General features: G+C 34.9%; 1 protein-coding gene across 1 annotated transcript; it reads right to left on the reverse strand.

Annotated features, from left to right (window-relative positions):
- Positions 1 to 1,110: 1,110 nt before the first annotated feature.
- Positions 1,111 to 25,952, reverse strand: LOC119235409 (calcium-activated chloride channel regulator 4). Its single transcript, XM_037498756.1, has 14 exons — positions 25,794 to 25,952; positions 22,064 to 22,204; positions 21,773 to 21,920; positions 17,712 to 17,820; positions 16,209 to 16,386; positions 15,685 to 15,903; positions 14,896 to 15,123; positions 10,461 to 10,635; positions 9,124 to 9,230; positions 6,076 to 6,291; positions 5,226 to 5,493; positions 3,236 to 3,406; positions 2,029 to 2,271; positions 1,111 to 1,559 (listed from the first exon to the last, which is right to left on the reverse strand). Exons 1-14 carry the CDS (start codon positions 25,950 to 25,952, stop codon positions 1,111 to 1,113), a joined length of 2,811 nt encoding a protein of 936 aa, XP_037354653.1.
- Positions 25,953 to 26,171: the final 219 nt, after the last annotated feature.

Genomic DNA, 26,171 nt, shown 5'->3' on the forward strand with positions numbered 1-26,171 from the left:
CAAGTGCAGATGGAATATCTTTAGTTTTGTCTGGGAAGCTGAGACAGACGTCTTTCATTCTCCTTGGAGTTTCAGAATCTCTCTGGTAGCCTCTGCATCACTATAGCTCAATTTTTTACATAGAAACTCAGAGTTCCCAATACCCAAAATGGAAGCTGTCATCATTTCTGCTACTCCCTACTGATTAAAGCAAGTCATGAGATTAGTCCAGATCCCATGTGGGATTTTAAAACCACATTGTATAGTAATAGCAATATAATAATAGAAGTCTTGTATCTTTAGAAATCATTTCTGAGTGTATCGACCATACTTTTCTTGTAGTATGCTGGCCATATCCTACCCCCGAAACTGCTCTTTACCTACATTCTCCATTCTCTCTTTAATTGATCTCATTCATTACTATGGTTGTCTTTTTTAGGCTATGGCTGAGTAATAATTAAAATACTGTCTTTTAAAATGTTTAAAATTTTTTTAATCTGAAAATAATGATGATAGTTGCTTCAGTAATTCTGACCTATAATGAAAGAAGAAGTACTATGTAAGTAGGACTTTTTAAGTGAAAAGGCTCTCTATATGATTATATTAACTGAAGTAAGGAAATTTGGTTTTTCTGCTAGCATCTTCCACATCAATTGCAGTAAACATCACCTTATTATTGTTGTATATAATAGTATATAAGTGGACAACTGAGGTAAAAACAATAACATCAATTTATATTTGAAAATACCAAGACCAAATTATTTTTTTTTCTCAAATATTGTTTATTTTCTTATGCAGTGTTTTGACTATCCAAATAGATTACTCAAATTTTAACTTCTTGATAAAATTTGAATTAGCATTCTAGAAAACTTTTATAACAAATAATATACAGCTATTTATCAATATGCAAGAGGATCTTTATCACATTTTATGTAAAAGGAAATTATAAATAAAAATTTAAAACTTTAACATTGATTCACAATTTTTCAAATACCTCTTGATGTCTATATTCATTCACTTTATATGCTTTCTAGAATGTTTAACATTATTTTTATGAGTTCATGGTCATACTGGATGAATTTTAAAATTCAGAAATAACCTTTACTGTTGTTGTTGTCATGTCATTGCTTTTTAAAACCCTGTACTAGGTCTACTTGAATTTCTTTTCTTTTTTAAGACACAAACGGTGCTACTTATAATGATACAAACAGCTGCCACAGATCCAACCACTATCAACACCAAAGAAGAAATGCTAATTCCTGAATTAGGGTGACTTCCATCAGGCTTAGGACCTGGATTAGGATTACTTTCATCAGGACTGGTGTCTGCTGTAGGAATGAACAAAGCTACTTGTGCAATATTAGATACTTTTGATGTCAAGTTGCTTTTATCCACACTTTGGATGGCAATGAATACGTGGGTTGTGTTTTCTCCTGTTGTATTTCCTTGTTTAAATGTAAAGGTTTCCTTGGAGTTGGCTTCCTTTGGTACAAGATCATTGGTGTTTACTTGCAGAGCATCATCAAAATTGTCTTGTAGATCAAGGATATTTCCACTAATCCTTATGATGTACTGTTTAACTAAGAAAAAAAAGTTATATTTAATTTAGAAACTATATCACAGTAAATTCTTCTTTATTCGTTCTGAAAAACATTGCTCATTTGTGCAAAGCTATATTCATATTCACAGACTAATTTTTCTAAGGCAAGCTGAATTTTTTTTAGTCTCTGCCAAATGAAATTGGGACCAGTTAAAATGTGTTACCCTTCACTTAGTGGTGGGTGTGGTGTAGCATACACAGTTACTCAGTTACTGAGTTTAGAAACTGAACAGCTGAAACCCACATATTAGATGTAAACTAATATGCTACCAACCTCAATAAAAGAAAAAAAATGTGTCATAATTGATTCAAAACATGAGATTATAAAGTTAATATAATACTTTAATGTACTATCAATTCAAAATGGTTTTCCCTTCACTCACCATTGTGCTTACTTTCACAATGAGTACCTTTCACTTAATCAACCATTCATGACACATCATCCTTACCGTTTCCAATATCAAAGTCATCTCCGGGTGCTGTCCATGTTAGACTGATCTCATCCTCATCACGTGTAGCCTCAAGGTCTGTGATTTGATTTGGGGGATACAGGTCAGGTAAGGGAACATTTGGTGGTGTGGTTATATTGTTAACTACAAATGCACCTCCACTTGTTGTTCTGCTGAAACTCTCCAAGGTTGTCTGAGTATCATTTTCAATTTCAGGTTGCGGTGGGTTCGCTTCAATTTTCCCTGCATTAAAAATTTATCATATTTAATGAGAAAAACTGTAATTGAATTTTCCGAACTCAATGAATTGAATTCTCTATCCCATATATCTTCCCTTACCCCACTCCCTCCCTGCCCCCCAATACATACACAGTCACATTTTACTATGTTCGGTGACAAAGTCAGAAATCACTAGTTAGTGGAAGAATTTTTTTTTAGCATATGGACTATTGCAGGATATAATCAGATCTATTGCAGGATATAATCAGATAATGAAAGACTTTGTAATTAAAGTTGTAATGAAGGGGAATAGTGCTATATAATTCAATACATGCCTTAAAAACAAACAAACAAAAAATTACTTTATCTTTCAAATGATCTCCAAGCTGGAAAAAACCTGGGGAAATAGCTACTGTTTCCTTTCCAATCATTCGTGGCAAATCTTCCTCCCTCCCTACTACAAGAGCTGAGGAATAATACTTTAGGTTATAGTCCAGTTGCTAATAGAAAACCCCTAAAAGTCGCAAGATAAGTGACAAGGAAAAAGGGAAACCAACAAAGAATGCATCTTAAATCTTATCATCACCTTACTCAGCACATTTTTCTTCAAAAAAATATATGTATATGTATGTATCTTTTACAGCATGTGTAACCTGAAAGATAACTTCTAACATTGGCTTGTGTCTGGGCACATAACATATTAGCCTGTTTCCTTCATCCTGAGCTAAAAATTAGGAATACAATTGTTGATATAGATAAGGTGCTTGAGACTAAAATAACAATGGCTCACCTTAATTGAGAGTTTACTATATCACACACAGTGCAGTGCACTGAAGTTTAGGTTAACTTGGTGGCAAATCCCAGCATGGCTGAGAAATTCTATAAAGGGAAAAGCTATATTTTGAATTATAAAATGTTTGAAGCTATAGTCATATCAACTCACAATTATTTAACCTATCATGGGATTTTGATATCATAAATTCCTCACCATTAACCACCCAGCCTGGGATAAATGCAGCTCTGTTTGGGGGATGTCTGAAGCTTCTTCGTGTGGCACTTGTACCTCCATGAGCACGTACTTTTAAGTTATATCTGCCATTTTGTGAATAAGATGTAAAATATTTGGAGTAGACCCCATCATTCTTGAAAGCATCAGCACCTTGTTATAGAAGTGAAAAATAAATTATTGTAAAGAAATAGAGAAAATTATGCATTCTCTAAACCAAACATACCATTTTTATTAGCATAGTCTCATGATTGGGATTGACTCCTTGAGGAATATTTACCCCTCTGCCAATCATTATCTTGTTTAATTGATATTCTTGAATTTTATAAATATACAAATACTAGTATATTTAATTATATATACTAATATTACATATGATTGCAATATTTTATAATGTATGTGCATAATATTATACATGTGCAACACTGATAATTATGTATGTATAATAAATGTCTTCAACTTATCAACTTACATGGGGATTATTGTAATACTCTTCTTACCATTTCTTAGCCAAATGGTTTGCTTGCATATCTTACTTTTTCTGAACACTTTTTCTTCTCACCTGTATTCATCCCCACTAAAGAAAGAGTATCTTAGCATTGGATTGAAGTTTCACTACAATCACCTATAAATTACTTATATCCAAACACCATTTTTTTTAAATCCTCACTGCTTGCTCTATCATCCATTAAGTCACTAGTCTGACAATAGAAAATCCCATCTGCTATTAGAATAAATATTTAGGGAAGTTCAAGTATATCATGTAATTTTTGATATTACCAATAATAGCTTTATTAAATTGAAACACATTTCTCAAGGGAACCTAGCACAGGTTTTTAAAATGAGGTTCTTTGACCAGCAGCATCTGCATCCCCATATATCTTACTAGGAAAGCAGATTTCTTGAGGGAAGGCCCAGAATTCTGTCTTAACAAGCCTCTAGGTGATTCTTTCACATGCTGAAGTTTGAGGTCTCCTGTATAGTCATTGTAAGTCACAAATTCCTTCTTATGTAAGAGCACTTGAAATTAGCTAAGTAATTATCTGTTAAACCTTGAGAAATGAAAGGATGCAGGTGAGTTTTAGTATAATATGGAAGGGTTGGGGTGAAGGAACTAGTCAAATAGTTGAAGAATGTGTTGTCATATCAGATGAAGGCTCTCATACGTGTGCCTTCAGAGCAATTTTGCCTTCTAACTCTTCACAGGGCTGTCTGGTTGATGACAGTATTATAAATGGGCTGAATTAACTATGTTATAAAAGATACTGATAGAAAATTCTGATAACTCACATGGTTATCAGCATGGTAATTTTCTTGCTCACTGACCTTTCAAAAGAAGGTTCGTTTCCTAAAATAATTCAGAACCCGGGAAAAAGGTCTTAACACCCATGCAGACCAGGCAGACAAGGCTATCCAACACTGTATCTCGGGTCACACCTGGTATCTGATGCCCCAGTGATGTCCTCCTCACCTGTGGCAGCTCTGCCTGCCCTTGACCCTCAGTTCTCAGAACCACATTTGCACATTATTCCAGCTATTGGGAATTGCTCTTGCCTGTTCCTTCACACTGCCAGGGACACAAATTTACTACTAAAGCCCATCCATATGATTGCGTGTGCTTTATGTTCCTGGCCATGATTTCTTGACCAAACATCCCTAAGAAACATTGTTCAATATCTTTAACGTCCTCAGTATTCTGAATAAGACCTTCCTAACGAGTGACTGACATCAGGTATCTAGATGACAGACAATAACGACAGTAAATACCATTTTTGAGTGCTTGCCATATGCAAGATATTTGCTAATCACTTTGTATGTTTCACTTGGATAGAATTTCCTGCTATTTCTGCTGTTCATCATTAATCTGCAGCAATTTTTCTGCTGTGTGTCCTACTGCTCAACACACTCATGATGACCCATAAAATATCCTGTTACAAAAATATAGGCGTATTCATGGAATCCTGTGAATTACCTGCACCATTGTCCAAAAGCTGTAATGTTTCTGTATGTCCATTCTGTGATTCAATGAAAGCAGTCACATTGGCTCCAAGAACGGGTGTATACCCTTGTGTAACTTCTGCATAAACAATCATTGGGTTGGGGTAACTGTTTGCTTCTGTATTCATTTTAGCATTCACTGTGATTGGAGGCACAGAGGGATTTGCTGGCCGAGAATTCACGGTAATAGTTAATATTTCCGAGTCTGCTTTGGCTTGAAGACTATAAGTCCAAACTCCAGTCTAAAAATTTCAATGCAAATACAATGGGTTAATAAGATCAGTCTGTTTTCTGTGTTTTCATTGTCCTACTCTAAAATAAGTCTTATTTGTGTTGCAGAATAAACAGGGTTTTGAGTGTTTTTGAGGGTAAAAGGATGAGAGTTGAGGCACTTTAGACAGGACATACTGACGGTTGTCATGCAGGGTGTCCAAACACTGTGAAATATTAAGTAGGAAAAACAAGTTTTGGAAAGTTTGTGAGTCTTGTTATTATTCTTTTACCTCACATTTTATAGTCTATGATCTGGTAGTGATAATAAGGAATGATTCTGTAGCTATCTACACACTAAACTGCACAGACTCTTACATTTCTTCCTCAAAGTTATTCTTAACCTACCTAATTTTTCCCTTGTTTTCCTTACTTTTAGGGCATAAGTTCTTTTTTCCTTTTCTTTCCACCATAATTTTCAGAACCATACAGGCATAGAAATTACATTTTATTTTACCTTAATTGTGACAACCATGCAAATATTGGCACTCAATTATGACATGTATTTTCAGCTATTAAAAAATTGTGAGGAAGTCTAAAAGCTGATTGCTTACTGTTGTAGTTCCTGGAATACGAAGGTAGGCCATTTTGGAAGCTCGGTCCATTGTGAATTGATTCGATGGTGTTCCATTGGGATCCCAGAGAAAAATAGCAGGAGACGTTTGTGCCCATGTGATGAGAAAAGATGTGTCCTTTCCCACTGTATTGTCAATTATTACAGTGTCATTCATCCAGTCATTATTGTTGAGTTCTGATCCCTTACTTTCAAGCTGTTCAAATATATTTAAAAAATTAATGACCAGAGAAGAAAATAATTTTATTCTTTTTCTTTTTAAATATAATCCTTAATATCTGGAAATACAGAATATGAGGAAAGGGTGGGGTATATATGGCTATTATTTTTCTTCAGATTTTAGTATTAAAGGATACTACACCTTCTGAGAAGAAATCAGCTGTAAGACGTGTGTGTGTGTGTGTGTTATTCTCAGTTTATCCATCTAATTTGGTAAACTTTTTTTCAATAAAACTACAGTTTTTTATATATATTTATTTTTCATTTCTATCTTTTACATAGTTATGTATTCCCCATAAAATTCCCACCACCAGTTTGCCCGTGAACCATCGCCATAGATCCTTGTGCTCATCTTTCCCCTGCCCTCATCGCTTTCCCTTTCCCTCTCCTTTCCCTCCCCCTTCCTCACATCATGTCTCTCATCCATGGGTGCCTGTTAGTTTATTATTATTATTATTATTATTATACTATTTTTATTTTTTTTCCTGATCCCATATTTGTTTCCCTGCATTCCTCCTATAAATAAAACCATTCGATATTTTTCTTTTCCTTCTGGCTTATTTCATGGGGCATGATCCCTTTTAACTCCATCCATTTTGCTGCGAATGGAGTGAGTTTATATTTTTGATTGCTGAATAGTATTCCGTTGTGTATATATACCACATCTTCTTGATCCAGTCATCTGTTTTGGGGCATTTAGTAAACTTCTTGATGGTGGCTAGAGTATACTCTGTATGGGAGAAGCAGCTCTAGAGAGAAAATCAGGACTACCAGATAATGAGAAAAGTACTAATGGATATTTTCCTGTTGTGAAATCTTGAAATGTCCAATATTCATGTGTGATATTTTGACACATAATAGAGTAAATAGCACTGGATGGTAAACAAATCCAACGAGAGTAGAAAAAGGAAAACTCAATGAATTTTGGAATCTTGAAAAGAGAAGAAATAAAACATAGGTTCTTTCTCTAAGAGGAGCTTGATGGAATGTTTTTCAAGTCTTCATGAATAGCTTTTAGTCAGGAGAGTCAATATCATCTACTGACCAAGAAGTTGCTTTGTATAGACGTGTCATTTTAGGAATGAGGGGGAATCCCACTTCGACTCCAACCCAGTCATAAACAAGAAGCCTTCACCCAGTGCTGATAGAAGGGAGTCAAACATTGAAACATCCTTGCAAAGACAAAAGTCCCCATCCTATTTAAGTGGATTTGCTTTTGACTAAAGAAGGTATTATTGACTTAATTCTGAATGTAAATGACTTTTTTTAGACTCCCCATCAGAAGCATCTAGGAAAGTTTGAAGGTTTCATCTACATAGAAATACTATGGGAACATCACTGATAAGCGGGGGATTCTGTCTCTCCTCTGTATTCCTGCTGCCACCATCCAAATCCACGTTCCATCAACTCAGATTCTTGTAACATACAAGAAATTCTCTCCCAAGACCAATCTATCATGTACATGAATCCAGATTAACTTTCCAAAAGTTTACCTTTTAAAAAATTATTTTTCTAAGAATCTATAGACTTTTCAAGTGAGGGTTACTCAAACTCTCTTCCTGCCCTTTCACACCATTTAAAAAACTCCATTCTCAAAATGTTGAGCATCTCCTATATGCAATTATCATCTTTCTTTCTGATTTCTCACATTCTTCTCATATTTTTAGATTTCTTTGGAGAGTTCCGTTTTAATGTTTTACCATACTCTCAAAATTTCTAAGGTTAAAGAATAACATAAAATAATACCCTGAAAAGTAGTTCTCCCTTCTGACCCATCATTTTTGGAAAAAAGTATCATTCTCTCACTCAACCAAAAAATCTGAAAAAAATGAGCTTTATTCTCTTTAAATTTGTATTCTGTACACAGCCAAACTAGACTGTGGCTAAATTTTAATACGCTTTAAGGGCAAGGCTATATCAGATCTCCAAATCAATCTTCACGTATCATCCCGAACTTGTATCCTATTACTATGCTTCTCTTTGTTGGAGAGGAGAAAAAAATCAGTCTGTTTATGTGATCAAGGAAAGTTTTAATGTAGGCGGTGATTTAAACTGGAAGATGGAAGAAAGAATTGTTGGTATAAAGTGACATGACATCAACTCGGTAGAATAAGATAAGGATAGAAACAGAATTTTTAAAAAATATTTGTAAGGAAAAAGACTGTGCTGACATTTTACATGGGACATAAACAAAGAAGTATCAGAGCTTATTCAAAGTTTTTGATTTTAAGTAAGAGAAAATGGTGGTGTTGAGTTCAGAAGAGAAGTGAATAAAATGAATGCCAGTGGGAAAAGTGGTTGAAAAGGTAAGAGAAGACTTAGGAATATAAATATGCAATGATATTCACTCTCTCGATAAATTTATTTCCAAGATATATATATATATTTTCATTTGCAAACCAAGTTCTTGAATTCAGTTAACTAATTTAAATCTATTTCATAGCAATGAAGGGTGGGGAAATTCTTAGAAGCACAAGATATTTTTTATATATTAATAGAAACACATTTTTGCATTCATTACATTATTAGACAAAGCTTATTTTTTTGGTGGAAAACAACATTATTGGATTTTAACTTTACCTCTAACCAAGCCTGTGGGAAAAGTAAAACTATACATCTGCTATTTCATTACTTATTTCACCACTTTGGTCATATCTGAAGAATGATTTCTATTTCAGATTGAAATTTTGATTTTAATTATAAATTTACTTTGTGAAAAATATAGAATGTAAAACTTATAGTGACCTTATCATTTTTTGTGAGTATGGCTAAATGCACACACACAAACTGAGTGAATGGTAATTCTGACCTGAAGAGGCTGCTGGGAGACATCTGCGTTTGCTGATGTAAGGGCTGAGAAAGCATCAATGAGACCATTGTTGAGGACATTATCTGAGGCCAATATATGTACTCCACCTAAAATGTAAATATATTAACTTGGTAACTTTCTGTGAAGTAAGTAGTTTTCACATACAGTGATTAATAAGGTAATGGTTAAAAAAAATCATAGTTTCTGTATGCATTATTAAAATAGGTCAAAATCAGAAGATATAAAAATTAACTGAAATATTCACTTAAATGTCATAACCAATAAGTGTAAACTAATTTATACCTTATTTATAGAAATCTTGCTTGACTGATATGGATCAAATAACCATGAAATATAAAAGAAGATGTTATAATGCAATGCATTAATGTTCACAGATTTCACACAGCCCTTTCAGGGAATTATTCACTTTAACATACATGACTAACAATGTTGAATTTCAGATTTTCTAGTCAGAGTATATCAGAATCAGAGAATTAGAAAGGTAAATGAGGTAAGGTATCCTGACAATTGCTAGTAATAAGGAGAGAAAAACGGAAAGTGATAGAGACAAGTCAGAAAATGATTACTGTGAAGGTACACTTGCGACAAAATAAATAACAATAGCCATAAAACACCTTGAAATAATGGGAGTTTTACAACTAAGTATTGAAAAGCAAGTACAAGTTTTGTAACATTAGAAATCAATGTTACAAAATTGCAAATATTTTATTTCTCAGTATGTTTAAAAACACACTAAAAATGTAGTTCATTTTTATCACCTGTCTCTATATCTAAAATAACAACTACCTAGCAGTTATTCTAGAAACTATGTTATTTCTAGATCTATTCAGTATACATTTCTGTTGAACCTCTACCCCTATCCTGTAGCCTATGCCCTGGTCTCATGAATTTCTCACTATCCTCCATGTGCCTCTTACATTGTCATTCCAGCATGATTACTTTGCTCATGACCTGATCATCTTTTCTCACCACTTTTTTCTCCAGAAAAAATCAACACCTTCTTCAAGGTCCAACCTAGGAGTTACCTCATCTCTCTCATCTTCTATCTTGACTCTGGGAAAAATAAAGACTTCCTCTGCTCACATAGTGTCTGACTCCTATATATGCCCCCTGTGATGAGGAAGGTTATCTGGTTATGCTCTCTGATTCATAGTTTTGCCTCCCCAGCCAACTGGATTAAGAACACCTTCAGAACAGAGCATGGATCTGGTTTGACTCTGCCCCCCTGCTCCTACAGAAGAGATTGAGAGGAATTATTGTCTGCTTCTAGACATGCACTGTTATCAAAAGGCTAGAACATGTAGGTCATATTTTACCTGTTAGTTTGCTCATCTCTGTGACTCCCAAATCAGCAGAAGGTCCCAAAGCAATCAAATGAACAATGGCCCCACTTTCTACCACTTCGTCAACACAATTCTTTGCAGTGGAATCCTCCCCATCAGTCAGCAGCACTATTTCAGATCCATCCAGTGGGTACTTTTTGCTAATTACCTGCAAACAAAATGACAGTATAATTAACAAATGTTCCCAGATCAGATCGATTGATGGGAGATTTAAAAAAATGTACAGAGAAAATAAAACAAAAGTGTCCAGAAAGGTAAGTCTATCTAAGTGCCTGTGAAAGAAGGTACAGATAATTTATCCCAGGATAGTCACTTTATTTCCTCTTCTCTAGCCACTTAATTGTTATTCCTTTCTTAGTACAACATTTTAAGAAACTGAGTCCAAGTCAAGAAGAAAAATATGCCACATTATCAGTGACTATTCTGGATTTGGAGTAGAAGTATGTGTAGGTTTGTAGAAGAGAGTTTGGAGAGTAGAAACCCCTAATAAAGCTGGTATCAGGGAAAAAATAATCAGCTTCAATTCAAATTTTCCAGGTTTTCCTAGCAACAACAAAAGTTGGCGAGGTTGTGGAGAAAAAGGAACTCTCCTGCATTGCTGGTGGGAGTGCAAACTGGTCCAACCACTATGGAGAGCTGTGTGGAGATTTCTTGACCTACTAAAGATAGAGCTTCCATATGATCCAGCAATTCCACTCCTAGGTATTTACCCAAATGACACAGAAACCTTAATTACAAAGGGCACCTGCATCCCTATGTTTATAGCAGCACTATTTATAATAGCTAAGCTTTGGAAACAACCCAAATGCCCCAAAATAGATGACTGGATCAAGAAGATGTGGTACACTCAGTCCTTCTGCCTGCTCTGCTACCCACTCTGGCTCTGGTGAATTCTCTCACCCTCCCATGCTTCTGACTGTATCCAGTGCTTGTGCAAATAAATAAAAAAATAAAAAAATAAATAAATAAGATGTGGTACATATACACAATGGAATATTACTCAGCAATCAAAAAAGATAAACACATGCAATTTGCAGCAACATGGATGGAGCTAGAAGGGATCATGCTCAGTGAAATAAGTCAGAAAGAAAAAGAAAAATACTGGATGGTCTCACTCATAGCAGGAATTTAGAAAACCTAAATAAGGGACCAAGAAAAAGACTAATCAATCCAAAGTAAAAATCAAAATCAACAAGCAACTATAAACCAGAGACACACTATGGGGGCGGGGGAGGGAAGGGAAGAGGAACGACTAGGGTCAAAATAAGGGGGGATTGCAATTTTATGGGGAATATAACCAAAATGATAATGCATACATTGTGAAAAATGAAAAATGATGTAAGAATTATATAGAATAAAATATTAATTAAAAAATTGAAAAAAACAAATTTCCCAGGTTTTCAAGTAGAGGATGACTGTTGTAGATCTATTGTAATATATGCAAAATATATTCTGACATACATTAAAATCAAACTGAAAAATACAAAATGCTTTTATGTATTTACAGCATTTATACAGTACTCCCACCATACCTTTCTACACAGCTGAGTGCAAGCTGAAGATTCAAAGATGAAATAGAGTTCTCTTTCCTTCTCTTCTCCCTTGTATGTATTAGTTTATTCACTGAGGACTTAGGATGTGTTAATCTAACCATAGTTGCTATGTTTTAACAGGAATTACATGGTTCCTGCATTCATTGAAACCATTAAATTAAATTTTAAAATATTGAGATTTGGGCTAGAGACTGAGGAGATCTAGAAGTAAGTTGCAAAGACACAACTAATGTATTCTACAGTTCAATAGAAGCAACAAAATGTAATATTGCTACCATGTATTAAACATTTGTTTAAATGTGTTTTATGTATTGTGTAGTTTGAGCCAAATCTAGATTTCCAACCTGCCCATAGGTTACTACTGCACTGCTATTCTTATTTACAATTTATTTTGTATGGGACAACAAGAATCATCTTCCTAAATATAAATTGACTATCAGTTTAAAGCCCTTCACTAGCTTTCTGTTGTGCTTAAGATAAAATTCAAATCTCTTTATTTTTCAAACTTTGAAAGATATAATCATTGTATATGACATTCCTCAGATCCTTGTTTGTCAAGCTCACATGCCACTAGCTTTTACCACGTCATAGAATAATCTAGTTATTTTCCACCTCTTTCAAAATGGACTTTGCACTTTTCTTTCTTAATGAACCACTTACTCTTTAGATAAAGAGTATTCAAATCTTAGCTTGAATGTCACCCTTCAGAGAGCGTCTCAGTGGTTCCTCTACATAAAACAGGTAGCGTTCCTCCTTTGCCAGTTGTTCTATAACGTCTCCCTGTATGGTTTCTTCACAACATTATTTCCACAATCTGTAATTTTTAAATTATTTATGTGTTATCTTTTTCTCAATTAAATAACATGTACTATAAGAGCAGAGAAGTTTTGCAAGGCTCATAAGTATATTTTGAATATACTGAAACATGAACAACCCTTTGTGTTTGCTTACATTACCCCGTTTTACCTATAATAAAATGGAAGACTAGAGAAGTTAAGAATCATGCTTAGGATCACAAAGCTAGTAAGTGATAATTGCAGTTTGAACCCAGGACTCATGTTAGAAACCTACACTGAAATGCCTTGCAGTTCATAAAAGAGGGAGATTCAATAGGCTTGGGAGTGAGAGGAAGAGCTATAAGAAGGAAAGGGCTTTTAAAGAATTGGTAGAGTTTTAACATGGAAATAAGGAAACATTTTAGGCAGATGGGTTGCCTAGACAAATGTATGGAGGTTGTTGGTAACTTCAGGGCATGGTAGACAATGTATGCGGTAAATTGGTTGAAGTTAGAACATCATAAGTGTTGAACTGAGAAGGCTGGCAAGAGAGATGAAGATACTTTTATTGGAGGATGAGAGGTTTTTGACTATCATCAGATTGAGGAATTCAGATAATTTTATACACTATGAGTAGGCAGTCATTATTTCTAAGCAGGAAAATAGTATAATTGACATTAATTTTGAGCTCAAGATGACCATTTAAATAAAAATAAGATATCCTTATAATAACAGTATGAGTGATGTATTTATTATATAATGAATAAGTGTATCAATGTATCATTTCACTTAATCCTTCTAGTAACCCTATGAGATAAGCATTCTTATTTTCTTGTTTTATAGGCAAGGCATTGAGAGTCCAAAGAGACTGAAAATTGCCTTGATCACATCGCTAATAAATAAGAGAGTAGGTACTACTCTGATGTCAGAAATCATATTGTGACCTGTATTCCTTACTCTAGGACTAACAGACGCTGCTACATCTGCTTTAATATATAAACATTAATTTTCCTAACTGAATGGCACAGAAATAAAAGGAAGGACTGGTCCAAAGTGGATTCATACATACAACTTATTTCATTTCCTTAATAGTGGATGACTTTTGCTTCCTAAGCACATGTCTTTATTTAATAGCATTCACTGGGCAAATATTATTACAGTAACACTAGACAAGTCCCTGACCTCATTGGGCTTATTCTTTAGTGGAACTTAAAGCTGTTTATTCATTCATCCATTATTGATTCACTAATCCATTAAAAAAATCATCAAGTGAATTTTTTCTATGTGCTTATTAATCTTATACTATTTAGAATTTTTTATATTAAAATTAGGGAGCAACATAGCAGGAATTTAGAAAACCTAAATAAAGGACCCGGAAAAAGACTAATTGCAATAAAGTAAAAATCAAAATCAACAAGCAACTATAGACCAGAGACACACTACAGTGGAGGGTGGGGGGAGAAGAGGGATTAGGGTCAGAAAAAGGGGTGGGAATTGTATGGGGAATATAACCAAAATGAAAATTCATACATTATGCAAAAATGAAAAATGATGTAAGAATTATATAAAATAAAATAATTCATTAAAAATTAAGATAATTTATAAAAAATTCTAAAATAAAAAATTCACTTTCTGAAAAAAAAGAAACCGCAAATAAATGCAAACTGAAAAATTTTCTACAAATAACTGGCTCACAGTCTTCAAAGGATCAGTGTATAAAAGATGAAATAGATGAAAGAAAAAGGTGAGCTATTACAAAGTAAAGGAGAATTAGAAGACATGCATGCTATATGGGACCTGATTTGAACTTTGAATGAGAAAAAATGGCATTAATGGGACAACTAGCAAATTCTGAATAAGGTCTGCAGATTAGAGAATATAGTATATCATTGTCAATCATATGATTTTAATCATTGTACTGTGATTTTGTGAAGACGTTAAATTTAGGGAGTCTGGGTAAAGATATGGTATGGGAGAAAAAAAATAAAATAAAATTAGGGAGCAAGTATATGCAATAGCACTTAACATAAAAATGTCCTAATAATTTTTAAAAAAGTATATTCTTAGTTTAATTTTCACCTGAAATGCTAATTCAGTTCCAGAGCAGATGGAAGTTCCTCCACCAGCTGCTGTAGGTAATTTCCCCATGAGTGTCTTTGTTTCATTGTCACTTGTTATTTGGAGTAGTTCACTTTTGACGCTAGCAGAACTATCAAAGTGCACCATTCCCACGAAGGACCCACTTTCAATGATCTCCATCAGGAAATGTTTTGCAGCTTGATTCATTCGATTTAGGCGGTCATAATCCTACATAAAAAAGGATGAGAGAAACAACCACAATGCTTACCATTCATTGAATGAGGAGAAAAGGAACAGCTGAAACTGGCCATATCTTCTTTATGGTGGTGCTTTTAACCTTTGTCATTGAACATAGTCATTTATGTAGATGATGCAAATAAAATAAACCATATTAAGAATTATCCTGCTGATATCGTACCTTCAGAAGCCCCTAAGCGACTCTCTGCTCATGTCTGTGAAGTATTTTCAAGGGGAGGGATTAGAAAACAACCCATATTTCAATATGTAGTTCTGATCTTCTAACTAAAGTTTTACTAACAGGTCTAAAGGCCCCTCAATTTTCTGGATAAACAGACTCTAGGTTTAGGTCTTTTCAACTATTGCCACCCTCTTTTACTATAATATTCACTGCCTCTATGAGATTATGATGACAATTATAAGGGAATGATGGTATTTATGCCACCATGCAATTTTGAATAACCCAGGTGGAGGTAACATTCAGAATGCTCTTAGGCATTCAACACCAGATTCCTGTCCTTACATACAGGAAAAATGGACCCATGAACTTACCCCCATGCTTCCGGACTTATCAAGAACCAAGCACACAACTCTTTCACTGATCCTCAACAGTGAAAAGACAGGTGTAGGGGGTGGTGCAACTATAGGCGTTGTGTTTTGAAAATCCTCAGAAGCGCTGATCACCTCCCATGTGCTTTTAGCATTGCACATTTTGTTTTGTAGGGTAGGAGCTTCTCGGTTATGTTTTTTTTTATTACAGAATGCAATGACCTAAAAGGTTGATAAAATGGAAAAAATAGTATATATTATGCCTTTAAAAAATTCAACTACAAATTCAAAAAAAATGAAAAATCTGCTCTATTCATTTAATGAAATATGATTCATTGAGGAATCATAAAATAGTGAGGTAAATGTTCAATAATGGTAATAATAGGTAATACTAATTGAATGCTTACTCAGTGTGCCAGTCAAAGTTGCAGAACTCTATATTAATACATTGAAGACATCACGTCACCTTCAAAGCATGTCCTTGAATTAAAAACGTACGATTCTGAAGTAACAATTGTCATACTTACTGAGTCAATAGCTTGCATAAACATTATTGATGCTGTTTCAGTTTGATCTTTATCAGGGATGAATTGACAACCTTTTTCGTACAGTTTTGTTGTTGAGTCAATTTTGCATAGACTCTCTGTACAGCTACCTCCTTGACACTGAAGCTGTCTGTTGCGACCAGTGATACCTGTGGAACACCTGAAAATATTTGACAGTTCGTCTCTGAAACGATTTAACCATTAACATTTTTTGAAAGCCTTTATTGTTGCTATTCACAATGATCCTTACATAAAGATTTTAATTTTTATTGTTTATCACAAATCTTATTTTTACAGCAAAGTTTAAGAGCTCCCACCAGAAGAGCTATCTCTTTCCCAAGAAATTGCAGAAGGAAATTTCAAGTTAGATCATCAATATATATACATTGGTTGAGTTTGCTGCTTGGATTCAAGCTCCTGCTGACCTATTCGTGCAAATGGCTATAGATAGGTTCCCCTTTCCAAAATCTTTCTGGAGGAGGTCTCGTGGTGATAAATGCACTGCAACCACCTGGACTATCTTGTGAAATCATGTAAGCCCAGTACTACCTTAGTTTAAAGTTCTTTATAGATCTCTTTCATAAGATGTTACCAAAAGAGTGGGATGTGGCATAACTACAAATGTTTTGATTATTCAAAGAGCATTTTTATATCCAAAGTCACAAAAATCTCACTTGAAGGAAAGACTAAGTATTGCCTAAGACAATACAGAATGGTGGAGGCACTTTAGACACATATATTTTTTTTTTGTTTGAAATTGGCCACAGATGACAGTGATTACAGGGACTATGCTAGGGTATGAATATAGCCCAGCTTTTCAATGTGTTTCCATTCAAATTCAAATGACTTGATTTCTTTCAGTTATTTGGGAAGTTTTCTAAATATATGCCTACATTTATTACCCTGAAACTCAGTGAATGTAATGATGTTATCTATATTAACAGTCAAGATATTCTGCCACATAGACTAGACATTTAGGGGGAATATGATTTAAACAAATAGAATCATTGTAACATCCTTTAAAATATGTGCCCTGAAACTGATGCTATGATACTGTTAAAGAGTCTTAATTGAAATCATGTGTCTTTGGGTATGTGCATTTGTTTATACTTTTATATATTTTTACTCCTTCTTAGCCATTTTTATTCATTCTTCTGTAGGTAAGTAATTTTGATCTTCCAGCATATAGTAAATCTCTTATACAGAGTATACCACCAGCATAAATGAGTTCTGTCAGCTATGGTGAAAATGTGTGAAAACATGTTAATCTGAATACCAAATGTTCTTAAAGTTATATATATATATTATAAATGAATAGCCAGCTACCTTGAACTACATTTTCAAATAAACCAGAAAAGCACAGATTTGTGAGAAAGCATATATTGTCTACTTTGGAATGAAAATGATTAATATTTGAAGGAAATCAGTGTAAGGAAATAAGAAGTTACAGCCTAGAATAATTTAAGAAAAGTTAAATGGTCCTGCCTTGTTGCTTCGATTTTTTTTGACTTAGCAGCATAGAAAGGTTTCTCTTCATTATACTCATCAAACACTCCCCAGCGGAGATGAGCCCATTCATGGACCAGCAGCCTGCCTGTGGGGAAATTTTTCAAGTACATGGTCATCATTCAAGTGACAAAATAGAATCTCAAAATATATTAAGAATTTTTTCAATGAAAACATTTAGGCTTTAAATAACTGCAAACATTTGTACTTTTGTTTATAAAAACATTTTTTATATTGCATAACAGTATTGTTACTGATATAGAATATAGTATGTCTTTTTATTCCACAACATGTTAAATCAATTAAACATATATCATGTATTTGATATGGGTAGAATAGACTGGACTTTGGGTTTTGGTTATAAAGGAACAAAAAGACTTAGATATTACAATGGTTTGGTTCTACAAAACTCACTTCTCCCAACAACATAAGTAACTATTTATGGTAATAAAATTTCACAAGGCAATTAAGTGTTAAAAATGTCTATAAATGTTCCTTAAGTGAGTGATAATGAAGAAAAGTTTGACAATAATTTCAATGCTGTGGGACATATTTAATTTTGGGGTGACAAAATGAGGTAAATATTTTTTGGTACTTAACACATATCATTAATTTTATGAAAACAATTATTATTGTATATATTTAACACAATACTAGTTACTAGGAAACATAAAGATGAGTAAAATATAGTAAGCTTAGAGAGAGGAAATATAGTAAGCTTATAGTAAGCAAAATAAAAATAAAATTCTACCTAGCATTTTTAAGGCAAATGGAAGAATATAGGTAAATCCACAACTTGAAATGCAAGAAACAGAAACAAATGGAAATTTTGTTGTAACAATATTAGGGAAAACTTCAGAGGAAATCGAATTGGAGAAATTGGAAATATAGTCTCTTCTGCTACAATGCATGTTTCTCTCACTTAAATTAAAAGCTTGTGAGATAGGAAAATAGAGGGTGAGATATCAGTGTTATGCAAAAGTCATGTTTCTTCTTTAAGTTCTTGCTACTCAAGGAACATTAGTAAACCCAGATCTAACAAATGCAGAATGTTGGGCCCACTGAATTAGAATCAGCAAGTTAACATGATCTCTAAGTTATTCCTCTACATGTTAAGTTTTGAAAACATTGACTTGAGGTTTCTTAGTCTAATGGAGCCAGAGTAGTAAACTGGAATTATATAATCTTCAGTATGGGAGGAAAAGACCCTTATATCAGTTACTGCCATAGGGATTTGCAAACATGGAAACAGTTTTATATATATAACTGTGTAAGGAGGTGATTTGTTAATTCACTTGACTGTAGTAATCATTTTACCTGTATATGCATCAAATCATTGTGTTGTACATCTTAGATATTTATAATTTTTATTTTGAAAAACAACCCCCTCCCAACCCCCCGAGACTTAGAATTCCACTCCTATTTCTGTCAGTATCTTAGTTTCCTCTAGCCCTGGTCTCGTTTCTAATATCATTTCTCTCTCTCTTTCTCTGTGTGTGTGTGTGTGTGTGTGTGTGTGTGTGTCTTTTAGGCATAGTAATTGGATTCAGATGGTTTATATTTCTAGACTCATTCATAAGCCTATGCGCAGATTGAGTGAAAGTTACAAGGTAACTTTGAAATTATTTAAACTTTAAACTGTTCCTAACAATTTAATAATATAATTGCTACCTTATATTCCAGTCTTCACCATATCAATTTTGTTAATGTTAATGAAAATATTGGTGAGATCCTTTTGGCATGGACACTGATGGAAATGGTCAAAATGGTTTAGATATACCAGTCCATACTGGTGAAATGGCAGTCGTGGTTCTCATTAATCACTTTTCATTACATTTCATCATGGCTCACTAAAAGGAATCTCTACCCCTATGACTCCTTTTGAGACTTAGATATTTTCTTTTCATTCTGTGGACTACCTGGATTTTAGATCTCTGGCCAGAATCTCTCTTCTCATCTCTTAGAATTTTTCTCACAAATTCCACTGACAAGTTTAACTGAATTTTCAAGAAATAGATATTATGAAGTCATTACAGACTATTGAAAAGCTGAAAAACATTTGAATTGATTTTAAGAAATTTATGGTATGTTTATTTTTAATATCTGCTATGCTGGCATACTCCAGCCACACTGAGCAGCTGCCTGTATGTCCCAGATGATCCTTCTGGGTACCTATTGTTATAGTTGTTGTCATTGTTATTGTAAATTGCATAGATTTTGAGGACTTTCAATCTTTTGTTCCCCCAAAGCCTTGTTGAGTCACATAGTAACATAAACACCTAATGGGGGGAACTGTCAGTTGTAGGAAATGGCTGAGGTAGGGGTATGGGAAAAGGACAAGAGCTCAGGAGGGCTTTTTTTAATTAAAAAGTCAGAGAAAATCCTCCTTTTCTAAGGGTTGAGATAGAGATGAAAGTAGGAATGAGTTTGGTAATAGAGAGGAAGAATTAGGAAATCTATTTCTTCATTCAAGGCATCTTTTGATTGATTGGATTGAAAAGAATGGCTAGAAAATGGGAAAATAGTGGTAGATGTTTTACAATTGTTATAGAGATTGAGAAAGGAGCTGGGATTAGAAAAGTAAAAATATTGTCGAGTAGCTTTGAGGGCTTCCCTGAGATGAGAAAATGTTTTTTTCTAATGATTTATAATTTTCCTTATAATCTGCGGAAACCTAGTAACATGAGCCAAAGAAATCTGGCTGGAAATTCAACACAGAGTATTTGTAAGTTGAATGAAATTTAAATATAAGGTGTTGAGCAAGTCAAGCTATTTATACTTTTAGATGAAATGTCTGACTTTGCTGGACATGCCAGATAGGAAAGTTTAGCTAGAAGGGCCTAAAGGAAGAGAGGAATAGTCAGTTAGTGTATGTGGGAGGGGTAAAATTGGGGTGGAATGATGGAACTTTCACCATTGGGATGGGGAACTGGTCCAGGCAATAATAAGCAACAGGACTAGGTGAGTGATTGTCACAGACAAGAGACTTAATGAATGCTCATGGAAGAGGCAGTGGAAGAGGTGATCCTGGGTGTGTGGAGTGAGGAAGGTCATTAATTTCCTGATTAATGACATGTGAGTTGTGCTCGCCTCTAAAAAAGTATCAATTTTATATGAAAAATAGTGTGCATTAGGTCATTTGAAACAAAGATCTGAACATTTAGATTGAAGTAGATGAAGCGGCCATTTTTATAGGTAAACATAATCTCTTGGAGACAAGTTGGATACTAATATCAACAACTGGTAGCCTGTAAATGTTTTCTCTTCACTGGGAATGGATATCTTGCCTCTTCATCTTGTTAACCATCTGCCTTCCAAGGAGGTGAGATATGATTGATTTATGTCCAGATGTGGAGAACTGGAAACTTAAAAACTTAAAAGTATGCCTTAAGAAATTCCCCTGTTGGGCCTCGCCGGTGGCGCAGCGGTTGAGCGCTGGGTTGCGAAGCTGCCCGCGGCCTATGCGGCGCCGGTTCGATCCCCGGCTGCTCCCCGGTCACCGGAGGAGGGTCCCACATGGCGCGCAGACCTCTCCTGCCGCCCGCTGCTCCCCTCAGCAGTGTACTTCGGTCCTTCTACCTGCTCTGCTCCCCGCTCTGGCTCTGGTGAATTCTCTCACCCTCCCGCGCTTCTGACTGTACCCAGTGCATGTACAAACAAGCAAACAAACAAATAAATAAATAAAAATACATGCCTCTTTAAAAAAAAAAAAAAACTATAAAAAAAAAAAGAAATTCCCCTGTTATTTGCTACTGTTTTCAAATTTTATAGACACTGTACTGATTGTAGTTATATGGGTTATCTAATTTAATGTTCCTAAATCCATAAACTAGGAAGCCCTCTATTCATTTTACAGCAAATGAACACAAATAGGCTAGCTCAGTTTTCCAATCTAAATTTTAAGATCTTTGGTTCGAATGACCTAATAATGCACAGCTAATAAATGGGAGAGTCAGGACCTGAACCTTAGAACTCTGGTCCCAAGGACTGTTACACCTAACCTGGATACAAAGCTGCTTATTAGAATATAACCAACCTACCTGCTGGTCCATATTCATTTTGTTTTTTTCCAAGGACAAAGTCAGGGGTCAAATGAATGAATTCTGCTTTTTCTCCACACTTTGTGAACTGCTTGGTGTATGGTTCATCTCTACCTGGGACGGTTGGTGGTGCAACTTTAACATCAGCCTGAGAATGTTTAAAAAGATTTTTAAACATTTCTATCAGAAACAGAAATGATAACGTTTAGCCTAAAAATTTTGAAATGATCAATTTGCAGTAAAATTGAGGAGCAACAAAATAAAATCTTTTAAGAAAAGTTTTTGACTCACATGTGCGTAGCTTTCATGTTTTGGCCTCTTGTACTGAGAGTCTGCATTCCACTTCTCAGGAATTAATATTGATACGTTTTTGAAAAATAGTCTTTTTTCTGTGGCTTCAAACAGGTAAGTAGAAGCTTCAGTCACCATTTCCTATTGTTTAGGAGAAATACATATGAGGATGACCAAGTGAGAGTTGACTAAATGAGCAGGGGTTCATCTCAGGCATATTCTGAATTAGGAGTGAAGAGAAAAAGCAACAGGCTAATGAACAGGGTCTCTACCTCATAATTCCTATTTTGCCACCTGTCCCATCAAAATTACAGCTTAATCTTGCATATTTGAAGGATTTGTCTTCTATAATCCTTCATCAAAAGGCAAGTGTTTCTTTTGGTGTTCAGGGAATCATATAATAGGATAAAGTGTATAGAGTTTGGACTCATCTCCTTTGAATACTAGCATTAGCACTTTCTGGGTAATTTATATAACCAATTTATCTGGGCCAATTTACATAACACTCTCAGGCTCAGTTTCCACATATTTAAATGAACTATTACTACCTATCTTTAAAGTGGGTATAAAGATGGAATGAATTATGAAGTACTCTATACACGCATAGTTATAAAACCAATTGTTGTCATTACTAATGAGAATAGCCCTAAGTGATGCAAGCTAAGGAGAACGGAACTTCTGTGGGGATGTGTCATAGAAATTTTTTATTATATTTGCAGTCTCCAGGAGAGGCTGGATTAGGGGGTGGCTGATGGAAAATTTCATAGGAAGGGCGGCCCTTTTTGCTCCTAGGCTGACAATAATATATTGTTCAGTATCCTGAACCCAATAAGAGACATAGGCCTACTCTAAACCCCTACCATAGAACTCCACTATTTAGTGGAGAAAATAGATGGGTCATCTTTTCTACAAGATCAAAGCCAGCGAAAAATTGAGCGATATTGGATACTAGATCACACTGTGTCAACCTCTTTATCTTGCTAACAGCTGCCTAGTCCACAGTGCTTTCTTCCTCCAGGCAGTCTCTACTCCTTCATGATGCTTCCTGACCTAACATAACTCCACAGTGTAATTATTCTCTCAAGAATTCCAGGGAATGCTAATCTTTTCTCTTGACGAGAGTCCAGTGTGCTGACTCATGTCTGAAGAGATGAGCAAATTGGGTTCAGAGCCATTGGATCCTTCAGAATCAAGGTTACAGAGAACAGAAGTCCCAAAAGACTGGTTAGAAATTAGCAAAAGAGTCAGTGACCCCTAAATTTCATTTAAGATTACTTCATCACTGGCTGGAAACAGACTGAAGAACTCTATTTGTTCCCTACGATGTCTCTGCTCTTTGGGGGCGGGGGTGGGAGAAACGGGAATACTTAGACCTCAGTTACCATCTACTTAAAGTGCCCTCTATCCGTCTCTGTAATTATGAGATAAAAGTGTGCGTGGCAGCTTACATTGTGGGACAGATTATAAAGGAAGGAGCTGCATACAGTTATATGGGTTGTATATTGTACAACCCAAGTAATTCCACTTACTTTATAGTTTCTATATCTCTATGCAACTGCTTTGGATAGGCATTTCTCAAGTCATGAGGAGTTTCTCAGACTCTGTGTGAGATGACTGTGATTCTCTAGAGAAGACAAGGTTGTCTACTAACGGTTATTATTTTTATATGCTTTCCAAGCAGACTATCTTTAATATTATTTCCAAATTCCTTCTCTGTATACCTGTAATATCCCATTTGGATCAGATTAAAATATTGATATTTCTAAAACAGGTACTCTCAAAAAACACACACACAAAGGTTAAAATAAAATTTCCAAAACAGGTACTCTCATATAAAACAAAAACGAAAATGAAAAATATACATGAGTAAAAGAAATAAGGAAAGTTGATATTGTCATCTTAGGTCATCAGTTATAAACCAATTCAGCACAAATTATATTATGGTCAGGTAGTATCCTAAGAGTAAGATTATGTGCACAACTGTAAAAAAAAGAGTGATTTTTGCCATCTCATATAAGCCAGAGGCTAAATCAAGGTCTTGCCAACCTTCATAACCAGTGTGCTTTATCTCCATTATAACTGTACTACGTAAAGTGACCTTGGAAAAGAAATGAGTTCTCTTTTGTATAATGTATATGACAGTGTTTCACAAGGTTGCCTGAAAATATAAAAGCAAGAGTGTATAGATGACTGGGGGAATGTTCAGAAAAGATTGTGTAATCTAAGGATGTCTACTAGCAAGTGAACTTCTAGCCTTCAATAAAGGACCATATTAACAATTTTTTGCCCCTATATATACATTCTACAATTTTGCGATTCAGAAAAGTTTGAAATGCATCAGTTCTCTGGACTAAAAAGTCATCATTCATAACTAGCTCTATTAGCTGTTATTTAAGCCTATGTTCTTAGTAAAGAAAAATCTTTACTTCCTCTAAAATTCAAAAGATATCAATAAATGAAAGCTATTAGGTGGCAAGAGTTTATACAGAAAGTGTGATAAAAAACAAGCAGAGAATCATCTGCTCACAATGCAAGTTATGCTCATTAGCTTCTGATAGATGATACTAACATCATGTAGAAGGTTATAAAACAGTGAGCATAAAGACATACTAGTGAAAGGATTGAGTATAAGGAATAAATTGATGTTTGGGATGAGGGAACTACCTTACATAGCTATAGCAATAAGCTCTTTATTGCATGAAACTTAAAGTTCAAAGAAACTTTAGAAATCAGAGCTCCTAGTTCAGACCTGGGACCTTTCTCCATCTGCACTACCTAATGAAATAATTTATTTTCATGGATTGAAATCTCATCTACAATGACTTCTAGATTTTCCCCCTGAATTCAGATTCTTGTCTCCATTTATGTGGATGTTTAATAAGCAGCAAATTCAAAATGTCTAAACTAATACCTGATATTTCAACCACAAAATATTCTCTACTTACAGTCTTCCCCATTTCAGTTGATAATAATCCCATATTTCCAAATGACCCGGTCAAAATCTTGGAATTCTTTTCAGCTATTATTTTTCCCTCTTACTTACTCATACCCATGCTTAGATAAACCATCAGCAGATTTGTCCATGATCCCCCTCATAACTGATTTTTACCACTGTATCCCTGTTCCTAGTTACCATCTCTTCTCACCCATGACAACTTCCAAACTGGTGTCCTTCTATACCTCTATGCCGCACAAAGCTTATACAGGATGAGTAACAGGTGGACCTCCTACAGAGTTTCCCCAACACTGCAGTCAGAGTGATTCCTGAACATGCAAAAGAAAACATTCCCCTCCTCTGCCTGGAATCTTCCCATGCATGGCGCTCAGAGTAAAAGCCCAACTCTGTCTACTTCGTCTAGGTCCTGCTACCTCACCAAGTAGCTCTCCCCATCTTTCCTCCTGCTCATTCACTGTTGTTTCTTAGGTCACAATTCTTCTGATGAACCAGAAGCATTCAATAAGCACTTGCTTAAAGAACTGTTTAGTCCAACTGCTCATTTACATGAAGAAACTGAGGATCACAGGGTCCTGTTCCCTCTATTTGGTCTTATGGTGAGACAGAGCAGAACTCTGTCTACGTCTTCCAATCCCACTGCCCATTCTAGCATTGTCTTCACTCCCCCATGCTGCTTTTAAACTTCCTCAAACATTCAGAAATTTCCATAACGATTATTAATACTAACTTTTTTCCTTTTCCATAGTCAAAAAAGAAATTCCATTACTTCCTTACCTTTATTTTTTCAATTAATGTTGCATTTTCTGTCACATTTGGATCTATAGCAATGATGACATTTTCATAGCCATTGTCACTCACTCGAACAAAGGAAGTATTGGATCCTTGCAGCAGATACAGGACCAAGAAAAAGACAAAACCTCTGAATAACCCCATTGTCCCCCTTGAGTTTTACACCAACTCAAGAGGCATTCTTTCACCTTCTGGCTCTCTCTATATACTCCAAAACATTATCAGTGTTATCTCGTTTTGGGACTTTGACCATATAAAATGTTAACATTACGTATGTAGGAAAATATTCGACCAGTTTACACAATCCTTTTATTGTATGTTATTGTAAAAGTGATCACAAACACAGGGCTAATCAGATGTGTC

This window comes from Talpa occidentalis, unplaced genomic scaffold, assembly GCF_014898055.3.
Source record: "Talpa occidentalis isolate TD23 unplaced genomic scaffold, MPIMG_talOcc4v2.1 talOcc4.9, whole genome shotgun sequence".
Taxonomy (NCBI): Eukaryota; Metazoa; Chordata; class Mammalia; order Eulipotyphla; family Talpidae; genus Talpa; species Talpa occidentalis.

Bases quoted from the DNA above. Each gene is read 5' to 3' on its own strand.
- LOC119235409 (XM_037498756.1), bottom strand. From the start codon at position 25,952: ATGGGGTTATTCAGAGGTTTTGTCTTTTTCTTGGTCCTGTATCTGCTG. The intron at 22,205-25,793 runs GTAAGGAAGTAA...CCTAAACAATAG, and splicing joins CATTAATTGAAAAAATAAAG to GAAATGGTGACTGAAGCTTC. The intron at 5,494-6,075 runs GTAAGCAATCAG...TGAAATTTTTAG, and splicing joins GTATTCCAGGAACTACAACA to ACTGGAGTTTGGACTTATAG.